Here is a 24,166-nt window from a genome sequence, read left to right on the forward strand (position 1 = left end):
GCCATAGTATTTTAACCATATACCACAAACCCCCAAAGTGCCTTACTGCTATTATAACCTAACTAGCAATGTAATTAGAACAGTAAACAAGTAGTTTTGCATCATACCCATATATTTAAGCAGTGCTTGACTTGGGCAGGTCACTGAAGCTGAGTACCAGCACCTTGCATTTTCTAACTCCTGTTCCTCTTATAGAATGTTAGCTCATGTATTGTGGGGCTCCTGCACCTAAATGTAAACAGTACCATTACCCAAAATCAGTATCAGCACTTATTTCAGTTCAAGCACTGGCAATAAGGCCTGTGGGAAGTGTGGCATATTGCCAATATACCACAGCTAAGGGCTGTTCATATGCACAACGCAATGTGGAGTGCCTGGACACAGCCCTTAGCTGTGGTATATTGGTCATATACCACAAACCCCAGAGGTGCCTTATTGCTATTATAAACTGGTTACCAATGTACAAATAAATGTTTTTGCATACCCGTGGTATATGGTCTGATATACCATGGCTTTTAGGAAATCAGCATCCAGAAGCCAAACTACAGTTATTTTTTTTAAACTCTGGACTATATAAACGGCATCATCACAGTCTTATCTGAATTCGAAATGTGTCGCTCATCAAATTGTGACAGAAATCAAGAAACGTTGTTCACAAACATGAAATCAGTTTTAAAAAAAACAAAAAAAATTCACATGATTAAAATCATAACAATCTTCATGTCAGCACAATAATCTAATCCTGATTAAAAACAGTAGATGTGCAGTGGGGAGTGTTTCTCCCAGTATATAATCAGACTCCCTGAGGTGGTGAGCAAACATAGAAATCAAACCATATCATTGATTTAAAAGTTTAACTGATAATGAAATCTTTGGCTCCATGTCCCTTTTTTCTACTCTTGCCCCCATGGCGTGCAGAATTCAACATTCACAGCACAGGAAGGGGATAAGATGAGCAGCCAGCCAGTCCACACATGTTTTTCCCACGCTCAATGAAGAAATAGCTGTGAAAACAGCACAACATACTGTATCATAACACTGTTCTGTTACATAACATTGGGCCCATACTCTTCACAATGTTATTCTACTTTTGTCATTGAAGTCTTACCCTTTCATTCCCCAGCTGCTTCCCCAGGAGTTCTTCACTATCCAGTAGGGTGTGCCCTTCTCCTCACCATACCCCACAGCCAGCACTGCATGATTCACTGTGTCTGTAGTGTTGTGACACTCCATGCTACAATAAGAGAAGTGAAGATGCAGAATGCAAGGCCATGATTCCTATTTTATAGAAAGAAGAAGTCATGCACAATCTACATATTTATTTGTATTGCTTTCTGATGCTGGTTGTATGGTAGGTAGGCTACAGCTGTGTGTCCTGTTTTTAACTGTGCTTATTGGAAAATATGCAACATAGCTCTTAAAGCACAGATATGATCCATATTCTAGGTTTAACAAAATAGCAGAGTCATTCTCACCTGGTGTACACACCACCATCATAATGCATGAAATCAGAGGTCACCTCATAGGCGAGGCTGACAGGGTTGAATCTGGCCACTGCATCCAGCATACCCATTTCATCATACTGCAATGTAATAAATACACAATTAGCTGACTGCCTGGGTAGTCAATGCACCAGATAATCCAGAGTAATTTGCATTACTTACCTTTGTTATGTTGACTACATCCTTAACAAAAGCAGCAGCCAACTCAGTCTTGAACTTGCAAGTGTCATCCTTCAAAATTATTCCAACATTAATGATGTTAATATATCGTCACGGTTTGAAGTGCTAGTACTGTAGTTATAAAGATGGAATGGCTGTTTACATACATGTGCAGTGTATGGATAGTCCTCCTCTGTCATGATTCCCTTGTTATACTTGATGTACTCAAATGCTTGACTGGGGAGCCCGCTAAAAGATACATTTTTTTCAGAGCCTCAGTAAGAATCTAAGTGTCCAGTGAGACCAAGAATAGGGGGGAATATATATTACAAAGAAACGTGTTTTCGAGTGGTGACACTCACCCATTACAGCCATGGTTGTTGAAGGCCTGAGCACAGTCCACGAGTTGCTGCTCTGACTGAACAATATAAAGGCAGCAGCAGTTGGATAAAATATACTTTTCATCATTCAAGATCAGAAATAGGACAAGAATTTAAATCAATTCCTAAATGTATTGCGACTACTAGCCTTAAACACAATTGTAAAAATGGTATTGAATTGTCTCAGCAAAAGGAGGCCAACTTTCCTTCCCACTTAATTTTTTAGAATAGAGAAGTAGATAAGTATCTCACCAGTTGTAGGAGTTTCCCTGTTGCGATTGCTGTGACTGACTCCAAACAGCCTGTAGTGGAGAAGGTCCAGCAGCTACCACAGGGCCCCTGAACACCACAAATCAAGATCTACCTTCAGCACATACAGTGGTCTTCCACATAAGCATCTTTACCTTGCCAGATAATGCATGATTTATATCATCAGAAAGTGCATCCTATACTGTATGTGTTAGGATACCTGGTTCTTCACCGCTGTGACATAGTGCCCCTTCTTTCTCCAGTCGACCGACTCTGGATATGGTCCATTGCTGCTCACATGACTCCCTTTAGTGGCAGAACAGTTCTAAGAATGACAGAAAGAAAGATTTAAATGTGTTTTTCAAGTAAAAAATTCAAGAGAAGTATACATAACAGGAATATAAATACCTGGGGCTCAGTCAAGAGGAAAGATTTTTTGAATTCAGCAAACGTCAGGTCAGAGAACTGATTCAGTCCCACTAGGTAAAAAGGTCACATGTCAGAAGACAGAATTAATATGCCACACAGGAGGTTGGTGGCACCTTAATTGGGGAGAATGGGCTCGTGGTAACGACTTCCATGTGTTTTATACCATTCCGTTCTAGCTATTATTATGCAGCCTCCACTGATCATACTCAAAGGATGTGGACAATTCTAACATCTGAAAAAAACCAAGCATCATGCAGTTATTCATACTTGTGAACTTGTGATTTCCTTCATTGTGATAATCAATCCTCCTCTTGTTCTCAATGAAGATCTGAAGTCTGTGGTAGTACTCCTCCATCTCATACACCTTGTTGTACTACATGGATGACACAGTAACATCTCAATTCAGGTCACTGTGATTTTACCTTTTTTTTATGTAGATACAGTGCATTTCAAAATGCATTAGATATTTTGTATTTAACCTTTATTTAACTAGGCAAGTCAGTTAAGAACAAATTCTTATTTACAATGATAAGACACTCTTCTATCTGTCTAGTTGCCTAGCTTATCAGTAATTCCATACACACTATTGCAGTTTAAAATCAAATGTATTCTATCTATAGGGCTTAGTATGATGAAAATATTCTCCAATATTTATTATTTTCAAACAATACTTTTTGCAGACAGATATGAAGAAGAAAAAACAGAAAACAACTTCCTTGTATTGTAGGAAAGTACCTGGTTTCGTGTCAAATCGAACTTACCTGTGACATCCATAACTTAAAGTCATATTCGGCTGTAAAGAAAACAGACAAGGGACATTTGATTTGAGATTGTTAAGATCAATACGCTAAAAGCCATTATTCTATCAGTCGTTCTGGTCACAAATGTGATGTTGATAAATCAATTGACATTATTCATTTGAAAACGCAAATTTGGTATAATTTCGATTCAACATAGCCTAAAACAGATTCAATTGCAACTTACCCTCCTCGGAAAACGGATATAAAGAAGTAACAGAGTATACGGCAAATATCAACAAAACCAAGATCTTCATACTTCAAAGTTTGGTAAAGCTGTTGTCTTCCTGCAACAAACAGTGAGAGCAGTGAATGAACTAACCGAAAGTCACGAGGTTTGATCACTTCCCGACTTCCCCGTGACAGTGCAAAAGGTGACGAAATATACGCTGAACTTTTATTATACATAAATAAAAATTCAAGTAAAGTTGCTGCAGTGTGTGTGTGTTTGTGTATGATAGAGGTGGCAGAGAGAAAAATATAATTGTTTTCTCCACAAACACACTTGAGACAACAATGCCCCTGAGATAGAATAGATTTATTAGCAAGAGGTAATCAGGAAACATACATATTTTTTGTATTTTTATAAAACTGGAAATATTTCTCAAGCCGTGGAAATAAACATAAGGGTTGAAAGATAATTCTCATACCACTGGGTATTGCTAACAGCAAAACGTTTGTTAATATTTCATTTATAAGAGTATGTGCACGCATAAGTGTATACAGTATATATAAGTATATATATTGTTTTAATGTTGTCTGATACAGTGTTGCATGCCTGCCACATGAGCGTTTAATGTTTCTAGACTGTACATGGTAAAAATACATACAAATATTCACAGAATAAGCACTACATTACCATATTCCTGCTAAGAGAATGATTATAGACAGGATTACAGTATATGCAAAACACTTTGAAGTTGTCTTCTACCTCTAAGTCATGGTTTCAAAATCACAATTGTTGTAGCATTTTGTGTTAAAGCTTGGGATACAATGCTTGTACTTGACACTGTTCCACATTAAGAAATATGCAGGGCTGCATATACAAACTGTACAGAATACATTTCAGCAGGTGAATTAACAACAAAGTACAAAATACTTCCCTGTGTTAATGTATCCCCTTCCCTTATACTAATACTACAAAAATACCCTTTGAATGCTGCAGGCGGAGTAACTCATTCACTTACTTTTATCATACTCTTAACAATGCATTTAACAGAGTGATATACGGTCACGTTCCACAATCACTGGAACAGCAAAAGGACATAGATTGTCTTTGAATTATACAGTATAATAGCGGAACAACCTTGCACTGTACACAAATATCAAAGCCTAAAAATACTACAATTTAAGGGTTTTGCTTTATTTTTCTTTAAAATGTGTGCACCGTTTAGATTAAAGTGAAAGCAAACGAACATGTGGTTTAAAAAAAGGGAAACAGCTACATATACAATGGCATGCTCCAAGAATAGCAGCAAAATGGTTAACATAATCCTCCCCAAACTCCCCACTGGGTACATACTGGTTGAATCCACATTGTTACCATTTAGTTTCAATGAAATTCTGTTGAACCAATGTGGAATATACATTGAATTGACGACTGTGCCCAGTGAGTCATAGTGAAACAAGATGTCACCACAAACTAATCATTGTCAAACTGGAAGTACACTTGTATTGGAGATATAAGGTACACTGGCTTATTACTGTCCCTTCAAATTACATGGATTAATAGAGCTTATTCTGCAAAACAAAAATGAGATCATGGCTACTAGACTTGAATTACTTTTGAAAATATACAGCATGAAATTTGATTTAACTGCCTGTTACAGTGAAACATGCAACAGTAATGAAATAAAGCTACAAATATTATTAATCATCTTCTAGGTTACAATAGGTTGTATTCACACAGGACTTAAAATTGTTTTCAAAACAAACCAGACTTTGCTGGTTCTTAGATTAAAGCTTGTGGTGTGAACATGCCCTTATGAGTTATTTATTTTCAGAGCAGAGTCAGTACTGTGCTGCAAATCAGTCACTTCTAAGAGCAGGTGTTTCTTGTAAGAATCATTCATGATGACAAGACAAAGCTCTGTGGTGCTAGTGGCTTTCACATCTCGGTCACAACTGTGACAGGATGACTCAAATGTTGATAGATAAAAGAAGTGGAAGCAAATAAACAAAACAGAGTTGAGGCGGAATTGATAGAACAATTCAAGGAACACTCATTGGTTTAGCCACATCGATTTGGGGTAAGAAAATGTGAATGTTTTACCTGGTTTGATTTTTACAATGCTACATCAGTTGCAGATAAACACATATCTATTTGAGTAAAGAGAATAATCTTTGTACAATATGATCCTGGCAGCATGTGTGCTTACAGGAAGTGCAAAGTCCACAGTATGAAAAGATGTCAATCAGTTTAATTAGTTACAAAGGACATACCATTATACAAGATCATTGTGACTTTAGTTATCACCCTAGTAAGCCCAGTGAAATGGTCCTTGTTGCAGAGGAAAATGAAATATTTCAACAACGTGACGATTAAATTAACATTTGTACATAAGACTTCTAAAAACAATACACGTATCAGAGCAAACATGTTAAACATGACTTAACACCAGTTATTGTTTATGTCTACGACATAGTTCTTCAACAGAGCGTACACTTTGGGAAACTGTCATCCTCTTCAGTTGTTGACTTTAGGCTCAATTCTGAGAGAGGCTTCATACAGGCTTTCTTCATCCAGAACAGAGCTGTTGTCCAGCAAATACTGTGCTGCCTAGACCAGGACAAATATACAGTTTCAGCAGGTTAGCTACAACTACGATAATCTATACGATGTGACAAATATGAACACTCAGGATTTCCCTCATGGCCATTGCTATTTTCTTTTGTTTCTCTATATGTACAATATAAAACAAGTTAGCATGAAAGAGCTTTAAAAGTTTACCATTGGCTGATGATCAATCTTGTATGCTGTTTGCTGGAATTGTCTAATTTCTCTGATGATATGGGAAATCTGTAGAGAGAGAGAGAGAGAACAGAAGCCCTGTATACAAAGCCATAGAATACATTAATATCTCTGTAACATTACACATAGCAGAGACCGCTGACCATCCTCATCTTTGAGAAGTTGACTAATTTGTCCTCAGTGTAATTGGGCGTCCCCTCCTCAATGAAAGCCAGATCAGTGAGGTACATCCCCAGGTATGGTACACAGGGAGGGTCACAGCTAGAAGGAAGAGTAGGATGTCACCAATTTGACAATACTTTGATCGATCCACTGCCTGAATGGCCAGCATCATCGTCTGATACACATTAGCTTTTGTAGTTATTAGAACAACCAGCAGAAACACTCACTTCTTTAAAGCCTCTCTTAGGTTTTTGAACCTCCCCTCTGACGAAACCAACTTCTGCAGCTTGTCAATTACGGTTTTAGTCTGAGGGATAAAATAAAATACTGTTTAAAATAATATTATTTTGGAAAACACCCAGGTACAGTATAATCAACATAGTTGAAGTGATGTGCAATCTGTAATAAGCAATAATGATTCATGGAGGTCTGAGGTGTCATAACAAGCTGTTTATAATAGTGTATTGAGGTCCTAGTGCAATGATAAAATGTGTAATAATATTACTAGGACCAGGCTATGAGCCCTCAGTGAGCTGGGTGTGTGTAGTGGGAAATGTGGCCACCTGCTTGGACACTTTGAGCCAGGTCTTCTTGAGACGGAACACAGAGCTGCGGTTGAGGGAGGAGGTGATCTCCAGCACAGCATTGTAGTTATGGAGACAGCGGCAGATGTCCGCCACCGCCACCCACTTCTCCATCACCGCCACCCGTGTAGTCACATCGTCACAACGCAGGATCTCAGTGGCAATCAGGTTACTGATCTAACAGAGGCAAGACAGACAAGGAATAGCCATGTTCCTAATGCATAACAACCAAAGCCACACACTGTAATGAAAAGTGAAAATGTACAGCGGTACTATGTTGGGAGATGGGAGTTGTTGGCTGCATACATCATTGAAATGCTTTGTTGTTTTCATGATATATGGTGTCCTTTCATTCTTGTCATTCTTCATCCAGCCTTGACCAAAGAACTCTCTGTAAAACAATATTGGATGATCAAGTAGAAAAACAATTTATTCTCATTAACACAGCATAGTTGTTGTTTAAAAATCACTGTGTGTCCCATATTGTACAGTGCATTCGGAAAATATGCAGAGCCCTTGACTTTTTGTTACGTTACAACCTTATTCTAAATGTAATTAAATAAAACATGTTCCTCATCAATCGACACACAATGCCGCATAATGACAAAACAAACCACTTATTACAAATAAAAAACATTACATATTTACTAAAGTATTCAGACCCTTTGCTATGAGACTTGAAATTGAGATCCAGTGCATCCTGTTTCAATTGTTTGAGATGTTTCTACAACTTGATTGGAGTCCACCTCCTGTAAATTCAATTGATTGGACATTATTTGGAAAGGCACACATCTGTCTATATAAAAGGTCCCACAGCTGACAGTGCATGTCAGAGCAAAAACTAAGCCATGAGTTCAAAGGAATTGCCCGTAGAGCTCCGAGACAGGATTGTGCCAAGGCAAAGATCTGGGGAATGGTTCCAAAATAATTCTGTAGCATTGAAGGTCCCCAAGAACACAGTGGTCTCCATCATTCTTACATGTAAGAAGTTTGGTACCACCAAGACTGAGAGCTGTCTCCCAGGTCAAAACGGAGCAATCAGGGGAGAAGGGCCTTTGTCAGGGAGGTGATCAAGAACCCGATGGTCACTCTGACATAGCTCCAGAGTCCTTCTATGGAGATGGGAGGACCTTCCAGAAGGACATCCAATCTCTGCAGCACTCCACAAATCAGGCCTTTATGGTAGAATGGCCAGATGGAAGCCAGTAAAAGGCACACGAGTATTGCCAAAAAGCGCCTAAAGACTCTCAGACCATGAGAAATAAGATTTTTTATTTATTTTTTAGCCCTTTTTCCTCCCCAATTTTTTGGTATCCAATTGGTAGTTACAGTCTTGTCTCATGGCTGCAACTCCCGTACGGACTCGGGAGAGGCGACGGTCGAGAGCCGTTCGTCCTCCAAAACACAACCCAACCGCACTGCTTCTTGACACAATACCCACTTAACCCGGAAGCCAGCTGCACCAATGTGTCAGAGGAAACACCGTACACCTGGCAACCCTGTCAGTGTGCACTGTGCCCGGCCTGCACGATTGGACAAGGACATCCCTGCCGGCCAAACCCTCCCCTAACACGGACGACGCTGGGCCAATTGTGCACTGCCCCATGGGTCTCCCGGCTGCGACAGAGCCTGGACTCAAACCCGGAATCTCTAGCGGCACAGCTAGCACTGTGATGCAGTGCCTTAGACCACTGCGCCACTCAGGAAGCCACCAAGATTGAACTCTTTGGCCTGAATGTCAAGCGTCACATCTAGAGGAAACCTGGCATGGTAAAGCATGGTGGTGGCAGCATCATGCTGTGGGGATGTTTTTCAGCAGCAGGGAATGGGAGACCGGTCAGGATTGAGGGAAAGATGAACAGAGCAAAGTACAGAGAGATCCTTGATGAAAACCTGCTCCAGAGCGCTCAAGACTGGGGCAAGGGTCACCTTCGACCAGGACAACAACCCCAAGCACACACAGCCAAGACAATGCTGGAGTGGCTTCGGGACAAGTCTCTGAATGTCCTTAGAAACTCTGCAGAGAAGAAACTCCCCAAATACAGGTGTGCCAAGCTTGTAGCGTCATACCCAAGAAGACCCCGAGGCTGTAATCACTACCAAAGGTGCTTCAACAAAGTACTGAGTAAAGGGTCTGAATATTTATGTGAATGTGATATTTCAATAATTTTCTAAATTTTCTAAAAACCTGTATTTGCTTTGTCATTATGGGGTATTATCTGTAGACTGAAGACAAAAAAAAAACAATTTAATCTATTTTAGAATAAGGCTGTAACACTGAATACTTTCCGAATGCACTGTTATGTGTGTGCGTGTGTGTGTATCATCAGCTGTGTCACTCAGTGTCACTCACTCATATGGGATGACCTTAAAGACCAGGTGGTCCAGTAGGGTGAGCTGCTCTGCTATCTCCAGGGCAGAATGGCTCTCAAACGCTTCCGCCTTTCCTACTGACGCCTAGCACACACACAGAGCATCACCGGTAATCATTCCCAAAACATGAGGTATGAAAACTACTTCACTATATTCAAAAATTCCTGAGACACATACTTAACATACATAATGTATGTCAAGGAAAGATTGTCCTCCTTTGACTCAACTGCCATTTACACGTGCAGTCATCCCACTTACCAGCTGTGTCACCTCCTCCAGGCTGATCTGATTGTCACCTGGGTCCTCCTGTGTCAGGGTCCTAATAGACCATACAACAGAGTCAAGTATGTATTTATAATGTACGTGTTTCTCTTTACTCTGTACATACAAGCCCTATAGAAGCGAGAGCCCATGTATTCAATAATAACAGAGTGTGTCCATAGTTCATTTAATTTTTTATTTCATCTTTAACCAGGTAGGCTAGTTGAGAACAAATTCTCATTTGCAACTGGCCAAGATAAAGCAAAGCAGTTTGACACATACAACACAGAGTTACACATGGAATAAACAAACATACAATCAATAATACAGTACAAAAATCTATATACAGCATGTGCAAATGAGGTAGGATAAGAGAGGTAAGGCAATAAATAGGCCATGGTGGCAAAGTAATTACAATATAGCAATTAAACACTGGAATGGTAGGATGTGCAGAAGATGAATGTGCAAGATGAGATACTGGGGTGCAAAGGAGCAAGATAAATAAATACAGTATGGGGATGAGGTAGATTGGATGAGCTATTTACAGATGAGCTATGGACAGACGCAGTGATCTGTGAGCTTATCTGAGCTGGTGCTTAAAGCTAGTGAGGGACGTAAGAGTCTCTAGCTTCAGAGATTTTTGCAGTTCGTTCCAGTCATTGGCAGCAGAGAACTGGAAGGAGAGGCGGCCAAAGGTAGAATTGGCTTTGGGGGTGACCAGTGAGATATACCTGCTGGAGCACGTGCTACGGGTGAGTGCTGCTATGGTGACCAGTGAGCTGAGATAAGGCGGGGCTTTACCTAGCAGAGACTTGTAGATGACCTGGAGCCAGTGGGTTTGGCGACGAGTATGAAGCGAGGGCCAACCATCGAGAGCATACAGGTCGCAGTGGTGGGTAGTATATTGGGATTTGGTGACAAAACGGATGGCACTGTGATAGACTGCATCCAATTTGTTGAGTAGAGTGTTGGAGGCTATTTTGTAAATGACGTCGCCGAAGTCGATAATTGGTAGGATGGTCAGTTTTACGAGGGTATGTTTGGCAGCATGAGTGAAGGATGCTTTGTTACGAAATAGGAAGCCGATTCTACATTTGATTTTGGATTGGAGATGCTTAATGTGAGTCTGGAAGGAGAGTTTACAGTCTAACCAAACACCTAGGTATTTGTAGAACCGTCCAGAGTAGTGATGCTGGATGGGCGGACATGTGCGGCAGCGATTGGTTGAAGATCATGCATTTAATTTTAGTTGCATTTAAGAGCAGTTGGAGGCCACGGAAAGAGAGTTGTATGGCATTGCAGCTCATCTGGAGGTTAGTTAGCAGTGTCCAACGAAGGGCCAGAGGTATACAGAATGGTGTCGTCTGCGTAGAGGTGGATCAAAGAATCACCAGGAGCGAGAGCGACATGATTGATGTATACAGAGAAGAGTCGGCCCGAGAATTGAACCCTGTGGCACACCCATAGAGACTGCCAGAGGTCCGGACAACAGGCCCTCCGATTTGACATACTGAACTCTACTGGAGAAGTAGTTGGTGAACCAAGCGAGGCAATCATTTAAGAAACCCAGGCTGTTGAATCTGCCAATAAGAATTTGGTGATTGACAGAGTCGAAAGCCTTAGCCAGGTCGATGAATACGGCTGCACAGTTATGTCTCTTATCGATGGCGGTTATGATATCGTTTAGGACCTTGAGCGTGGCTGACGTGCACCCATGACCAGCTCTAAAACCAGATTGCATAGCGGAGAAGGTACGGTGAGATTCAAAATGGTCAGTAATCTGTTTGTTAACTTGGCTTTCAAAGACCTTAGAAAGGCAGGGTAGAATAGATATGTCTGTAGCAGTTTGGGTCTAGAGTGTCTCCCCCTTTGAAGAGGGGGATGACCGTGGCAGCTTTCCATTCTTTGGGAATCTCAGATGATATGAAAGAGAGGTTGAACAGGCTAGTAATAGGGGTTGCAACAATTTCGGCAGATAATTTTAGAAAGAGAGGGTCCAGACTGTCTAGCCCAGCTGATATGTAAGGGTCCAGATTTCGCCTCATAACCTGAGGCGGCGGTAGTGCCGGTAGGTACCTGATGATGTTGGCGGCTGCTTTCCTCTCCTGTGTCAGCAGCTCCGGGTCATGCATCACTTCCTCCAGGAAGGCTATCACTTTCAGCTTCAGCTCAGTGTTACTCTCAAAGTCCTTGGAGGTCACCACACACACACACACACACACACACACGTTAACTGATTGGAAACCTGGACACTATTTGACCTTAGAAGTAATGACTATGTATCTGGAAGACTTACCTGAGAGTGTTTTGACACCCAGTGCCTCAGAACATTCAGGACTCTGTTGGTTGCAGCCCTTCGGATTACAAACTCTTTGTCCCCATTCCTCTGGTCTGTTGGGAACCCTGGGGAAAATGGATTAAATATGCCATGTAAATATCACACCTACATTTTTAATGACATATAGATTTTTTTCTCTCTTGAGAACAAAAACAACATTGAAGAGCTCGTGCGTTTGAAAATGTGGTGTACACAAATTGTTCCATTGTGGACAAAACTGATGTTTAATACGCTGTGTACCTGTGCTAGCCAGGGACATGCGGCGGTACTTCTCCTTGGTGGGCGTGCCCTCATTGGCTCCTGCCGTGGCAATGGCGAAGGCGGAGGCTGCAGAGAGGGCACTGCGATTGTTGTTGTCCATCTCAGGGCGGCACGATGACATCACCGTGCCATTATTGTAGGAAAACAGGGAGAATTCTACAGGGAGATACAATATGGAGACAGTTATACTGGCTGTAAAATGCCATGAGATTCATTTTAGTGAACTTGATTGATGCAGTGTGATACCTTTACAATAAAGTAATGTAGGTATAAAATGGAGAGACCATAAAACAGAACTGCTGACATTATGACTGCACTAGGACAGCCACAAAAAATATCCATTAAAGTGTCAGCTGTATCAAATGAATGCTCTTAATTGGTCTCTCACTACTACTTCAATAGGAACCGGAGGGAAATAGATGCAACTATAACCTGCTCACTGAGATTTAAGAGGTTGTTGACGACGCTTAGCAACTTAATGGATCTTACCCCAAAACGCATGATCTATTTTGGCTGTGTAATTCATATTGTGTAACAGGACAGATTTGTTCATTTATTTTGTCTCCAGTAGAGGGCAGCAACCCAAGAGCACCACATTCTATCCCCGTAGAGCATAGAGACCTTACATGAGGCTATGATATTCAAGATGGGTGTAGCTATATATAGCCACCAATATCAGCATAATGGAGAAATTGACTGGTTTCTCATCACACTGTCTGCACTGACTGACAATATACAGACATTACTGTGTGATTAATGAACTAATCAAATCAGTTGAGCTTTATGATGAGTTATATAAACGTGATCTGAGTACTGTTAATGTAAATGATGTCAGGTTTCTGTTCACCTTTGACTTGGTACACATTGGTACGGTCGTCTGGGAGAGGGAAGAGGAGGAGCTGGGTTCCTATGATAAGTTCATGGCGGTCTTCAACTATCAATCATCAATCCAAGATGGCGTAGCAGTCAGACGTCTTTGTCCTGTCGTGTCCCTTGTATATATTGTTTTACATATTTTTCTTCGCATATCTTTTAAAATATTTTGCTTCTAAATACTCCTCTGCAACCCGCCTCACCCAATGTGGTGTGGATCTGCTTTTTTTCCTAAAGTATTTATATTTACTTCGGATCTGGAATCCCTCAACTGAAGCAAGCCAGCCAACTACCAGCTATCAGTCAGCAAACCATTGCCAGCGGTCATCAGCTAACCTTCAGCTCGGAAAGCTCTCGCCAGTTCGAACATCGTGTCGAACCAGAGCATAACGGACCTATTATTTTTATCCCCGGATTCCTACCGCAAACTGAACATTTTCATCTGGATCTTCCCAACTATCTAACCGCAATCCCGGATGACTACTCCTGGCTAGCGTTTCCATCCCAGAGCAAGCACCAATTAGCTTGAAGCTAACCCGGTCAGGGCTCCTGTGCTACCGCAGAAGCATACTCCTGGGCTACAATATCCGGACCCCTTCTACAGTCGGTACGGGGCACGGCACCCCGCAGATCCCCTACGACTGGAATACCGACATAATCTGCCCGAGGACTCCAACAGGCCCCTCAGGCGCGACTCCCACTGAAGGCCCATTCTTGCTAACCAGATAGGCCTGCTAGCTACCTAGAGCTACTTGGAATCCCTACTAATTCCACGACTGGTCTATCGACGTCACCGCACGAAGAGGCAAAAACAGACTTACCCCCATCGCGACGTCCCCCAAAGGCTAACTTTCTAGCCCCTGCTATCTGCTTGCTTGCTAACCCGGTCTGCTAACTGCTAGCTTGCCTACCCGGTCTGCTAACTGCTAGCCCCTGCTAACTTCTTGCTTGCTAACCCGGTATGCTAACTGCTAGCCCTTGCTAACTGCTTGGTTGCTAACCCGGCCTGCTAACTACTAGCTTGCCCCGGTCTACTAACTGCTAGCTTGCCGGCCCCGGCCTGCTAACTGCTAGCTTGCCCCGGTCTACTAACTGCTAGCTTGCCCCGGTCTACTAACTGCTAGCTTGCCGGCCCGGTCTGTAACTGCTAGCCCCTGCTAACTGCTTGCTTGCTAACCCAGCCTGCTAACTGCTAGCTTGTTTAGCCCCGGCCTACTAACTGTTAGCTTGTTAGCATCGGCCTGCTAACTGTCTGAATCGCCGTGTCCCCAGTCAGCCCAACCACTCACTGGACCCATATGTTCACTTGGCTACGCATGCTTCTCTCTAATATCAATATGCCTCGTCCATTACTGTCCTGGTTAGTGATTACTGTCTTATTTCACTGTAGAGCCTCTAGCCCTGCTCAATATGCCTTAACCAACCATGTTGTTCCACCTCCTACATATGCGTTGACATTACCTGGTTTAAACATCTCTAGAGACTATATCTCTCTCATCATTACTCAATGCCTAGGTTTACTCACATCCTGCCTTACCTTTGTCTGTACACTATGCCTTGAATCTATGCTATCGTGCCCAGAAACTTGCTCCTTTTACTCTCTGTTCCGAACGTGCTAGACGGCCAGTTTGTATAGGCTTTAGCCGTACCCTTATCCTACTTCCCCTCTGTTCCTCTGGTGATGTAGAGGTGAATCCAGGCCCTGCAGTGCCTAGCTCCACTCCCACACCCCAGGTGCTCTCATTTGCTGACTTCTGTAACCGTAAAAGCCTTGGTTTCGTGCATGTTAACATTAGAAGCCATGTCTGAATCCTGGCTTAGGAAAACATCCAAAAACCCTGAAATCTCCATCGCTAACTATAACGTTTTCTGCCAAGATAGAACTGCCAAAGGGGGCGGTGTTGCAATCTACTGCAAAGATAGCCTGCAGAGTTCTGTATTACTATCTAAGTCTGTACCCAAACAATTTGAGCTGCTACTTCTAAAAATTCACCTTTCCAGAAACAAGTCTCTCACTGTTGCCGCATGCTATAGACCTCCCTCTGCCCCCAGCTGTGCCCTCGATACCATATTTACATTTAGATGTGAATCGAATGCCCCCCATCTATCTTCTGAGCTCGTGCTACTAGGTGACCTAAACTGGGATATGCTTAACACCCCGGCCATCCTACAATCTAAGCTTGATGCCCTCAATCTCACACAAATGATCAAGGAACCTACCAGGTACAACCCCAAATCAGTAGACACGGGCACCCTCATAGATGTCATCCTAACTAACTCGCCCTCCAAATACACCTCTGCTGTTTTCAATGAAGATCTCAGCGATCATTGCCTGCATCCGTAATGGGTCTGCGAGGAAACGACCACCCCTCATCACTGTCAAAGGCTCCCTGAAACACTTCTGCGAGCAGGCCTTTCTAATCGACCTGGCCAGGGTATCCTGGAATGACGTTGACCTCATCCCGTCAGTAGATGATGCCTGGTTATTCTTTAAAATTGCCTTCCTCACCATCTTAAATAAGCATGCCCCTCTCAAAAGATGTAGAACCAGGAATAGATATAGTCCTTGGTTCACTCCAGACCTGTATGCCCTTGACCAGCACAACAATATTCTGTGGTGTTCTGCATTAGCATCGAATAGCCCCCGTCATATGCAACTTTTCAGGGAAGTTAGGAACAAATATACACAGGCAGTTAGCAAAGGCAAGCTTTTTCAAACAGAAATTTGCATCCTGCAGTACTAACTCAAAAAAGTTCTGAGACACTGTAAAGTCCATGGAGAATAAGAGCACCTCCTCCCAGTTGCTCACTGCACTGAGGCTAGGAAACACTGTCACCACCGATAAATCCACTATAATTGAGAATTTCAATAAGCATTTCCTAACGGCTGGCCATGCTTTCCACATGGCTACCCCTACCCCGGTCAACTGCCCGGCACCCTCCACAGCAACCCGCCAAAGCCCCCACCATTTCTCCTTTACCCAAATCCAGATAGCTGATGTTCTGAAAGAGCTGCAAAATCTGGACCCCTACAAATCAGCCGGGCTAGAGACATCTGGACCCTCTCTTTCTGGACCCTCTCTTTCGAAATTGTTGCAACCCCTATCACTAGCCTGTTCAACCTCTCTTTCGTATCGTCTGAGATTCCCAAAGATTGGAAAGCTGCCGCGGTCATCCAAAGGGGGTGACACTCTAGACCCAAACTGCTACAGACCTATATCTATCCTACCCTGCATCTCTAAGGTCTTCGAAAGCCAAGTTAACAAACAGATTACTGACCATTTTTAATCACATCGTACCTTCTCCGCTATGCAATCTGGTTTCAGAGCTGGTCATGGGTGCACCTCAGCCACGCTCAAGGTACTAAACAACATCATATAACCACCATCAATAAGAGACATTACGGTGCAGCAGTACTCATCGACCTGGCCTAGGCTTTCAACTCTGTCAATCACCACATTCTTATTGGCAAACTCGACAGCCTTGGTTTCTCAAATGATTTCCTCGCCTGGTTTACCAACTACTTCTCTGTTAGAGTTCAGTGTGTCAAATCGGAGGGCCTGTTGTCCGGACCTCTGACAGTCTCTATGGGTGTGCCACAGGGTTCAATTCTCTGGCCGACTCTCTTTTCTGTATACATCAATGATGTTGTTCTTGCTGCTGGTGATTCTCTGATCCACCTCTACGAAGACGACACCATTCTGTATACTTCTGGGCCTTCTTTGGACACTGTGTTAACTAACCTCCAGGTGAGCTTCAATGCCATACAACTCTCTTTCCGTGGCCTCCAACTGCTCCTAAACGCAAGCAAAACTAAATGCATGCTATTCAATCAATCACTGCCCGCACCTGCTAGCCTGTCCAGCATCACTACTCTGGACGGCTCTGACATAGAATACGTGGACAACTACAAATACCTGGGTGTCTGGTTAGACTGTAAACTCTCCTTCCAAACTCACATTCAGCATCTCCAATCAAAAATTAAATCTAGAATCGTCTTCCTATATCGCAACAAAGCATTTTTCACTCATGCTGCCAAACATACCCTCGTAAAACTGACCATCCTACCGATCCTCGACTTTGGTGATGTCATCTATAAAATAGCCTCCAACACTCTACTCAACAAATTGGATGCAATCTATCACAGTGCCATCCATTTTGTCACCAAAGCCCCATACACTACCCACCATTGCGACCTGTACGCCTTCGTTGGTTGGCCCTCGCTTCATACTCATCGCCAAACCCACTGGCTACAGGTTATCTACAAGTCTCTGCTTGGTAAAGCCCCGCATTATCTCAGCTCACTGGTCACCATAGCAGCACCCACTCGTAGCATGCGCTCCAGCAGGTATATCTCACTGGTCACCCCCAAAGCCAATTCCTCCTTTGGTCGTCTTTCCTTCCAGTTCTCTGCTGCCTGTTCTCTGCATGACTGGAACAAATTGCAAAAATCTCTGAAGCTGGAGACTCCCATCTCCCTCACTAGCTTTAAGCACCAGCTGTCAGAGCAGCTCACAGATCACTGCACCTGTACATGAACCCATGGAGGTACGGGCCACACATCCCCGCAGCAGAGTGGCGTCACCAGAGACAAGTGATGCTCTGTTCCCATTGCGGCTAGGAGGGGGCACCAGCTTCAGTGGTGTCCGGCACTTTCCAGGCTGGGGTCCACTAGAACAGCCCCATGACCTTCTGTCTCCCAGGGTAGGCGTGAGTATTCAATTATCATTCTCCGCCAAACCCTTTCTGGTTCCCATTTTGCTGGCTGTCCCTCAAGGGTTGTTTCTACAGCTCTAGTGGACTCCGGTGCCGTGGGGAACTTTATCGACCAGGCCCTCGCCTCCTCCCTGAACCTAACTTCATACCCACTCGCCTTTCCTTTCCAAGTCCTGGATATGCATCCATTGGGATCCGGCATAATTACGCACGCCACAGCACCACTCACCCTCACCGTGGGACCCAAGCACAAGGAAAGCCTTCCCTTCCTCATCACTCATCGTTGACCCGTACACAAAGTCCTTCTCGGCCTCTTGTGGCTCCAACTTCATAACCCAACCATCTCCTGGTCAAAGATGACAATCACCAGAGCACCTGCTTTCCCGCACCCTGTGGTTCCACATTGGTGGAGGGCCCTGTGAGTGTCCTCCAGCCCATCAATCGATCCTCCCGTATCGTTGGCCTGTGTTTTGGGACATAGATGTGAATATCTGCCAGGGTCTGGAGAGGGAGGGCATCTCCAGATGGCATCTATGTCCCCATGTTGGTGAGAGATTGGCTGTTGATCTGGGCACACATCCCTCTCCTATGGACAGCCAGATATCACCCGCACCACCCAATCGCTTTCCAATAAATACTGGTGACTCACTTTGGCGCAGGATGTCACCCACTATGTCAAGTCATGTACTCAATTTAAATGTTCCCAGCATGCTCCAGCAGGGAAACTACTTCACCTTCCTGTGCTTCAGCAGCCTTGGTCACATCTGTCCATAGACTCTTTAACGTATCTCCTTTCCAATGGGTTTTACCACTATTCTGGTTGTTGACAGATTCTCTAAATCCTGTTTTATCCCTCTCTGGTCTACCTAACACTCTCCATGTCACCGAGGCACTAGTCCAGCAGGTTTTCCGGCACTTAGACTTTCCGGAGGACAAAATTTCCAACCGTGGTCTACAATTCATGTCGCGTGTCTGGAAAGTTTTTATGGAGAAGCTGGGGGGCCACGGTCAGCTTGGGTATCGGCTTCAGTCTAACGGGCAGGTGGAAAAGACCAACAAGGAGCTAGGGAGGTTCCTAAGGAGACACTGCCAGGACCGGCAGGTGGAGTGGGTCCGGTTACTTCCCTGGGCGGAATATGCCCAGAACTCACTTCGTCACTCCTCCAACGGGCTGACTCCCTTCCATTGCGTCCTGGGATGTCAGTCGACCCTGACTCTGTGGACTCCAAGCCAGACAGAGGCCCCTTCAGTGGATGAATGGTTCTGGCATCAGGACCAGTGAGGCTCCCGTGTTCCATCCTGGTGATCGCATCTTGCTCTCAACCGGAAACTTCCCGCTCTACCTGCCCTGGTGGAAGCTGAGACCCCAGTTTGTGGGGCCCATCAAGGTCCTCCGGAGGGTCATTGAGGTAACCTATCATTTAGAACTCCCCACCAACTACCAGATCTCACCCTCCTTTCATGTTTCCCTCAAGCTGGTGGTTCTTGGCTGCTGCCATCTCCAGTGACACCCCTCCCTCCCCTGTACATCGAGGGGACACCCGCCTATGCTGTTATGTCCCTTCTGGACTCCTGACGTTGTGGGGGTCGGCTCCAGTACTTGGTGGACTGGGAAGGGTATGGTCCTGAGGAGTGCTCTCGGGGGTACTGTCACCTGCTCTCTCTGGCGGTCGATGTCACCAGTCTACTAACCACCGGTCCTGGCAACCTACATTGCACACATGGACTCTCCCTTCATAGAGTCTTTAGGCAGTTTTGGTTACGTTCAGTATGCTTCTCCTGTTTTGTATTTTTGTAATGTTGATTTTTAAACGTTTGGCAACTGCTTCGTGACTCCCTGTGTATACGTAATAACAATACACAAATACAATAAAATACAAGGTGTGTGGACCTCCACATCCGGCTTCTTCACCTGTGTGATCGTGAGACCAATTAATTCCAATCGACTGATTTCCTTAACTGTAAGTTTTTAAAAAACAATTCAGTGTACATATGATGTGGGTGAAACGGTATGTAAACATCAGTGTTCAACGACTATGGACCTAGGGCAGCAGTATCTACGGTGCAGGGTAGAGTACTTAAAGGCAATTTTTCGGTTGCCTGTAACTTCAACTTTTTTTTTTCAAGTGCATGCCAGAATAGCAGCAATAGCTGCTCAGTGAAACTACAGTTGGTAAGTACTGACTGTATTTTGACATTAAGCTAGAAAAGTTGGTGAATGGCTTCCTGGGCTTGAAAGAGAATTGTCATATTCAACATGTCCTGTAAAGACAGATTCTGGTTCAAGACTCAACCAACGGACGGTGTGAGTGGTGGCAAACTTGACGACTTGAGGGCAGTGGGTTCTAAACAACAAAGGTATACAAAAACTTTTGTGGGGGAATTATACCACAACCCAAAAAAGCACTTTGGCGAATGGAAGGGGCATGTGCTCTGCACAGGTAGAGCCTTAGACCGGAGGGGATGGCTGAAGTTTTATAGGCTCCATACCAATTGTGCTAATATTGTTTTTTCATGTTTGCAACTTATTTTGTACATAATGTTTCTGCCACTGTCTTATGACCAAAAAGAGCTTCTGGATATCAGAACAGTGATTACTCACCTTTTTTGAGTCAGATGCAAAGGATTTACTGCGGCTCCCAGAACCAAATCCCAGTCATTCACATGAAGAGCAGACCCTGATACAGGAGCCGCAGATCTGGGTGCCTTGAGAATTCGTCAGCGAGTGGGTAACCCGCCTCTACCATCCGTCCTATTGGCTAACGTGCAATCATTGGAAAATGAACTAGATAAGCTCCATTCCAGACTATCCTACCAAAGGGACATTAAAAACTGATATCTGAACGACGATATGGATAATATACAGTTGGCTGGGTTTTCAGTGCATGGGCAAGACAGAACAGCTACCTCCGGTACGACGAGGGGTGGTGGTCTGTGTCTATTTGTCAATAACAGCTGGTGCGCGATCTCTAATTTTTATTTATTTTATTTCACCTTTATTTAACCAGGTAGGCAAGTTGAGAACAAGTTCTCATTTACAATTGCGACCTAGCCAAGATAAAGCAAAGCAGTTCGACAGATACAACAACACAGAGTTACACATGGAGTAAAACAAACATACAGTCAATAATACAGTATAAACAAGTCTATATACAATGTGAGCAAATTAGGTGAGAAGGGAGGTAAAGGCAAAAAAGGCCATGGTGGCAAAGTAAATACAATATAGCAAGTAAAACACTGGAATGGTAGTTTTGCAATGGAAGAATGTGCAAAGTAGAAATAAAAATAATGGGGTGCAAAGGAGCAAAATAAATTAATTAATTAAATACAGTTGGGAAAGAGGTAGTTGTTTGGGCTAAATTATAGGTGGGCTATGTACAGGTGCAGTATTCTGTGAGATGCTCTGACAGTTGGTGCTTAAAGCTAGTGAGGGAGATAAGTGTTTCCAGTTTCAGAGATTTTTGTAGTTCGTTCCAGTCATTGGCAACAGAGAACTGGAAGGAGAGGCGGCCAAAGAAAGAATTGGTTTTGGGGGTGACTAGAGAGATATACCTGCTGGAGCGTGTGCTACAGGTGGGAGATGCTATGGTGACCAGCGAACTGAGATAAGGGGGGACTTTACCTAGCAGGGTCTTGTAGATGACATGGAGCCAGTGGGTTTGGCGACGAGTATGAAGCGAGGGCCAGCCAACGAGAGCATACAGGTTGCAGTGGTGGGTAGTATATGGGGCTTTGGTGACAAAACGGATTGCACTGTGATAGACTGCATCCAATTTGTTGAGTAGGGTATTGGAGGCTATTTTGTAAATGACATCGCCAAAGTCGAGGATTGGTAGGATGGTCAGTTTTACAAGGGTATGTTTGGCAGCATGAGTGAAGGATGCTTTGTTGCGAAATAGGAAGCCAATTCTAGATTTAACTTTGGATTGGAGATGTTTGATATGGGTCTGGAAGGAGAGTTTACAGTCTAACCAGACACCTAAGTATTTGTAGTTGTCCACGTATTCTAAGTCAGAGCCGTCCAGAGTAGTGATGTTGGACAGGCGGGTAGGTGCAGGTAGCGATCGGTTGAAGAGCATGCATTTAGTTTTACTTGTATTTAAGAGCAATTGGAGGCCACGGAAGGAGAGTTGTATGGCATTGAAGCTTGCCTGGAGGGTTGTTAACACAGTGTCCAAAGAAGGGCCGGAAGTATACAGAATGGTGTCGTCTGCGTAGAGGTGGATCAGGGACTCACCAGCAGCAAGAGCGACCTCATTGATGTATACAGAGAAGAGAGTCGGTCCAAGAATTGAACCCTGTGGCACCCCCATAGAGACTGTCAGAGGTCCGGACAGCAGACCCTCTGATTTGACACACTGAAGTAGTTGGTGAACCAGGCGAGGCAATCATTTGAGAAACCAAGGCTGTCGAGTCTGCCGATGAGGATGTGGTGGTTGACAGAGTCGAAAGCCTTGGCCAGATCAATGAATACGGCTGCACAGTAATGTTTCTTATCAATGGCGGTTAAGATATCGTTTAGGACCTTGAGCGTGGCTGAGGTGCACCCATGACCAGCTCTGAAACCAGATTGCATAGCAGAGAAGGTATGGTGAGATTCGAAATGGTCGGTAATCTGTTTGTTGACTTGGCTTTCGAAGACCTTAGAAAGGCATGGTAGGATAGATATAGGTCTGTAGCAGTTTGGGTCAAGAGTGTCCCCCCCTTTGAAGAGGGGGATGACCGCGGCTGCTTTCCAATCTATGGGAATCTCAGACGACACGAAAGAGAGGTTGAACAGGCTAGTACAATGAAATAGGGTGCAGGCCAGGCAGCAGGCTATTAGCCAGCCTGCCAGCATAGTGGAGTCTGCCACTAGCATAGTCAGTGTAGTCAGCTCAGCTATCACCATTGAGACCGTGTCTGTGCCTCGACCTAGGTTGGGCAAAACTAAACATGGCGGTGTTCGCCTTAGCAATCTCACTAGGATAAAGACCACCTCCATTCCTGTCATTACTGAAAGAGATCATGATACCTCACATCTCAAAAATAGGGCTACTTAATGTTAGATCCCTTACTTCAAAGGCAATTATAGTCAATGAACTAATCACTGATCATAATCTTGATGTGATTGGCCTGACTGAAACATGGCTTAAGCCTGATGAATTTACTGTGTTAAATGAGGCCTCACCTCCTGGCTACACTAGTGACCATATCCCCGTGCATCCCGCAAAGGCGGAGGTGTTGCTAACATTTACGATAGCAAATTTCAATTTACAAAAAAAAAAAAGACGTTTTGTCTTTTGAGCTTCTAGTCATGAAATCTATGCAGCCTACTCAATCACTTTTTATAGCTACTGTTTACAGGCCTCCTGGGCCATATACAGCGTTTCTCACTGAGTTCCCTGAATTCCTATCAGACCTTGTAGTCATTGCAGATAATATTCTAATCTTTGGTGACTTTAATATTCACATGGAAAAGTCCACAGACCCACTCCAAAAGGCTTTTGGAGCCATCATCGACTCAGTGGGTTTTGTCCAACATGTCTCTGGACCCACTCACTGTCACAGTCATACGCTGGACCTAGTTTTGTCCCATGGAATAAATGTTGTGGATCTTAATGTTTTTCCTCATAATCCTGGACTATCGGACCACCATTTTATTACGTTTGCAATTGCAACAAATAATCTGCTCAGACCCCAACCAAGGAACATCAAAAGTCGTGCTATAAATTCACAGACAACACAAAGATTCCTTGATGCCCTTCCAGACTCCCTCTGCCTACCCAAGGACGCCAGAGGACAAAAATCCGTTAACCACCTAACTGAGGATCTCAATTTAACCTTGCGCAATACCCTAGATGCAGTTGCACCCCTAAAAACTAAAAAAATGTCTCATAAGAAACTAGCTCCCTGGTACACAGAAAATACCCGAGCTCTGAAGCAAGCTTCCAGAAAATTGGAACGGAAATGGCGCCACACCAAACTGGAAGTCTTCCGACTAGCTTGGAAGGACGGTACCGTGCAGTACCGAAGAGCCCTTACTGCTGCTCGATCGTCCTATTTTTCTAACTTAATTGAGGAAAATAAGAACAATCCGAAATTCCTTTTTGATACTGTGGAAAAGCTAAC

At 43.8% G+C, this 24,166-nt stretch overlaps 2 protein-coding genes across 2 annotated transcripts in view; both read right to left on the reverse strand.

Annotated features, from left to right (window-relative positions):
* Positions 1-644: 644 nt before the first annotated feature.
* On the reverse strand, positions 645-3,867 carry ctsh (cathepsin H). Its single transcript, XM_035791130.2, has 12 exons — positions 3,704-3,867; positions 3,481-3,512; positions 2,987-3,092; positions 2,699-2,769; positions 2,511-2,615; positions 2,294-2,380; positions 2,024-2,079; positions 1,829-1,910; positions 1,665-1,733; positions 1,476-1,582; positions 1,109-1,234; positions 645-1,004 (listed from the first exon to the last, which is right to left on the reverse strand). Exons 1-12 carry the CDS (start codon positions 3,771-3,773, stop codon positions 929-931), a joined length of 987 nt encoding a protein of 328 aa, XP_035647023.1. The 5' UTR covers positions 3,774-3,867; the 3' UTR covers positions 645-928.
* A 168-nt stretch (positions 3,868-4,035) lies between these two features.
* Positions 4,036-24,166, reverse strand: part of rasgrf1 (Ras protein specific guanine nucleotide releasing factor 1) — a 42,661-nt gene continuing 22,530 nt past the window's right edge. The window contains exons 17-27 of the mRNA XM_035791131.2: positions 12,446-12,622; positions 12,164-12,270; positions 11,944-12,056; positions 9,865-9,925; positions 9,587-9,690; positions 7,540-7,624; positions 7,213-7,410; positions 6,877-6,956; positions 6,631-6,748; positions 6,467-6,535; positions 4,036-6,295 (exon numbers count right to left, since the gene is read on the reverse strand). Of these exons, the coding sequence (XP_035647024.1) occupies positions 6,203-6,295; positions 6,467-6,535; positions 6,631-6,748; positions 6,877-6,956; positions 7,213-7,410; positions 7,540-7,624; positions 9,587-9,690; positions 9,865-9,925; positions 11,944-12,056; positions 12,164-12,270; positions 12,446-12,622 (1,205 nt within the window). The 3' untranslated portion in view covers positions 4,036-6,202. The remainder of the gene's footprint in view (positions 6,296-6,466; positions 6,536-6,630; positions 6,749-6,876; positions 6,957-7,212; positions 7,411-7,539; positions 7,625-9,586; positions 9,691-9,864; positions 9,926-11,943; positions 12,057-12,163; positions 12,271-12,445; positions 12,623-24,166) is intronic.

The sequence above is a fragment of the Oncorhynchus keta genome, chromosome 17, assembly GCF_023373465.1.
Source record: "Oncorhynchus keta strain PuntledgeMale-10-30-2019 chromosome 17, Oket_V2, whole genome shotgun sequence".
Classification (NCBI taxonomy): Eukaryota; Metazoa; Chordata; class Actinopteri; order Salmoniformes; family Salmonidae; genus Oncorhynchus; species Oncorhynchus keta.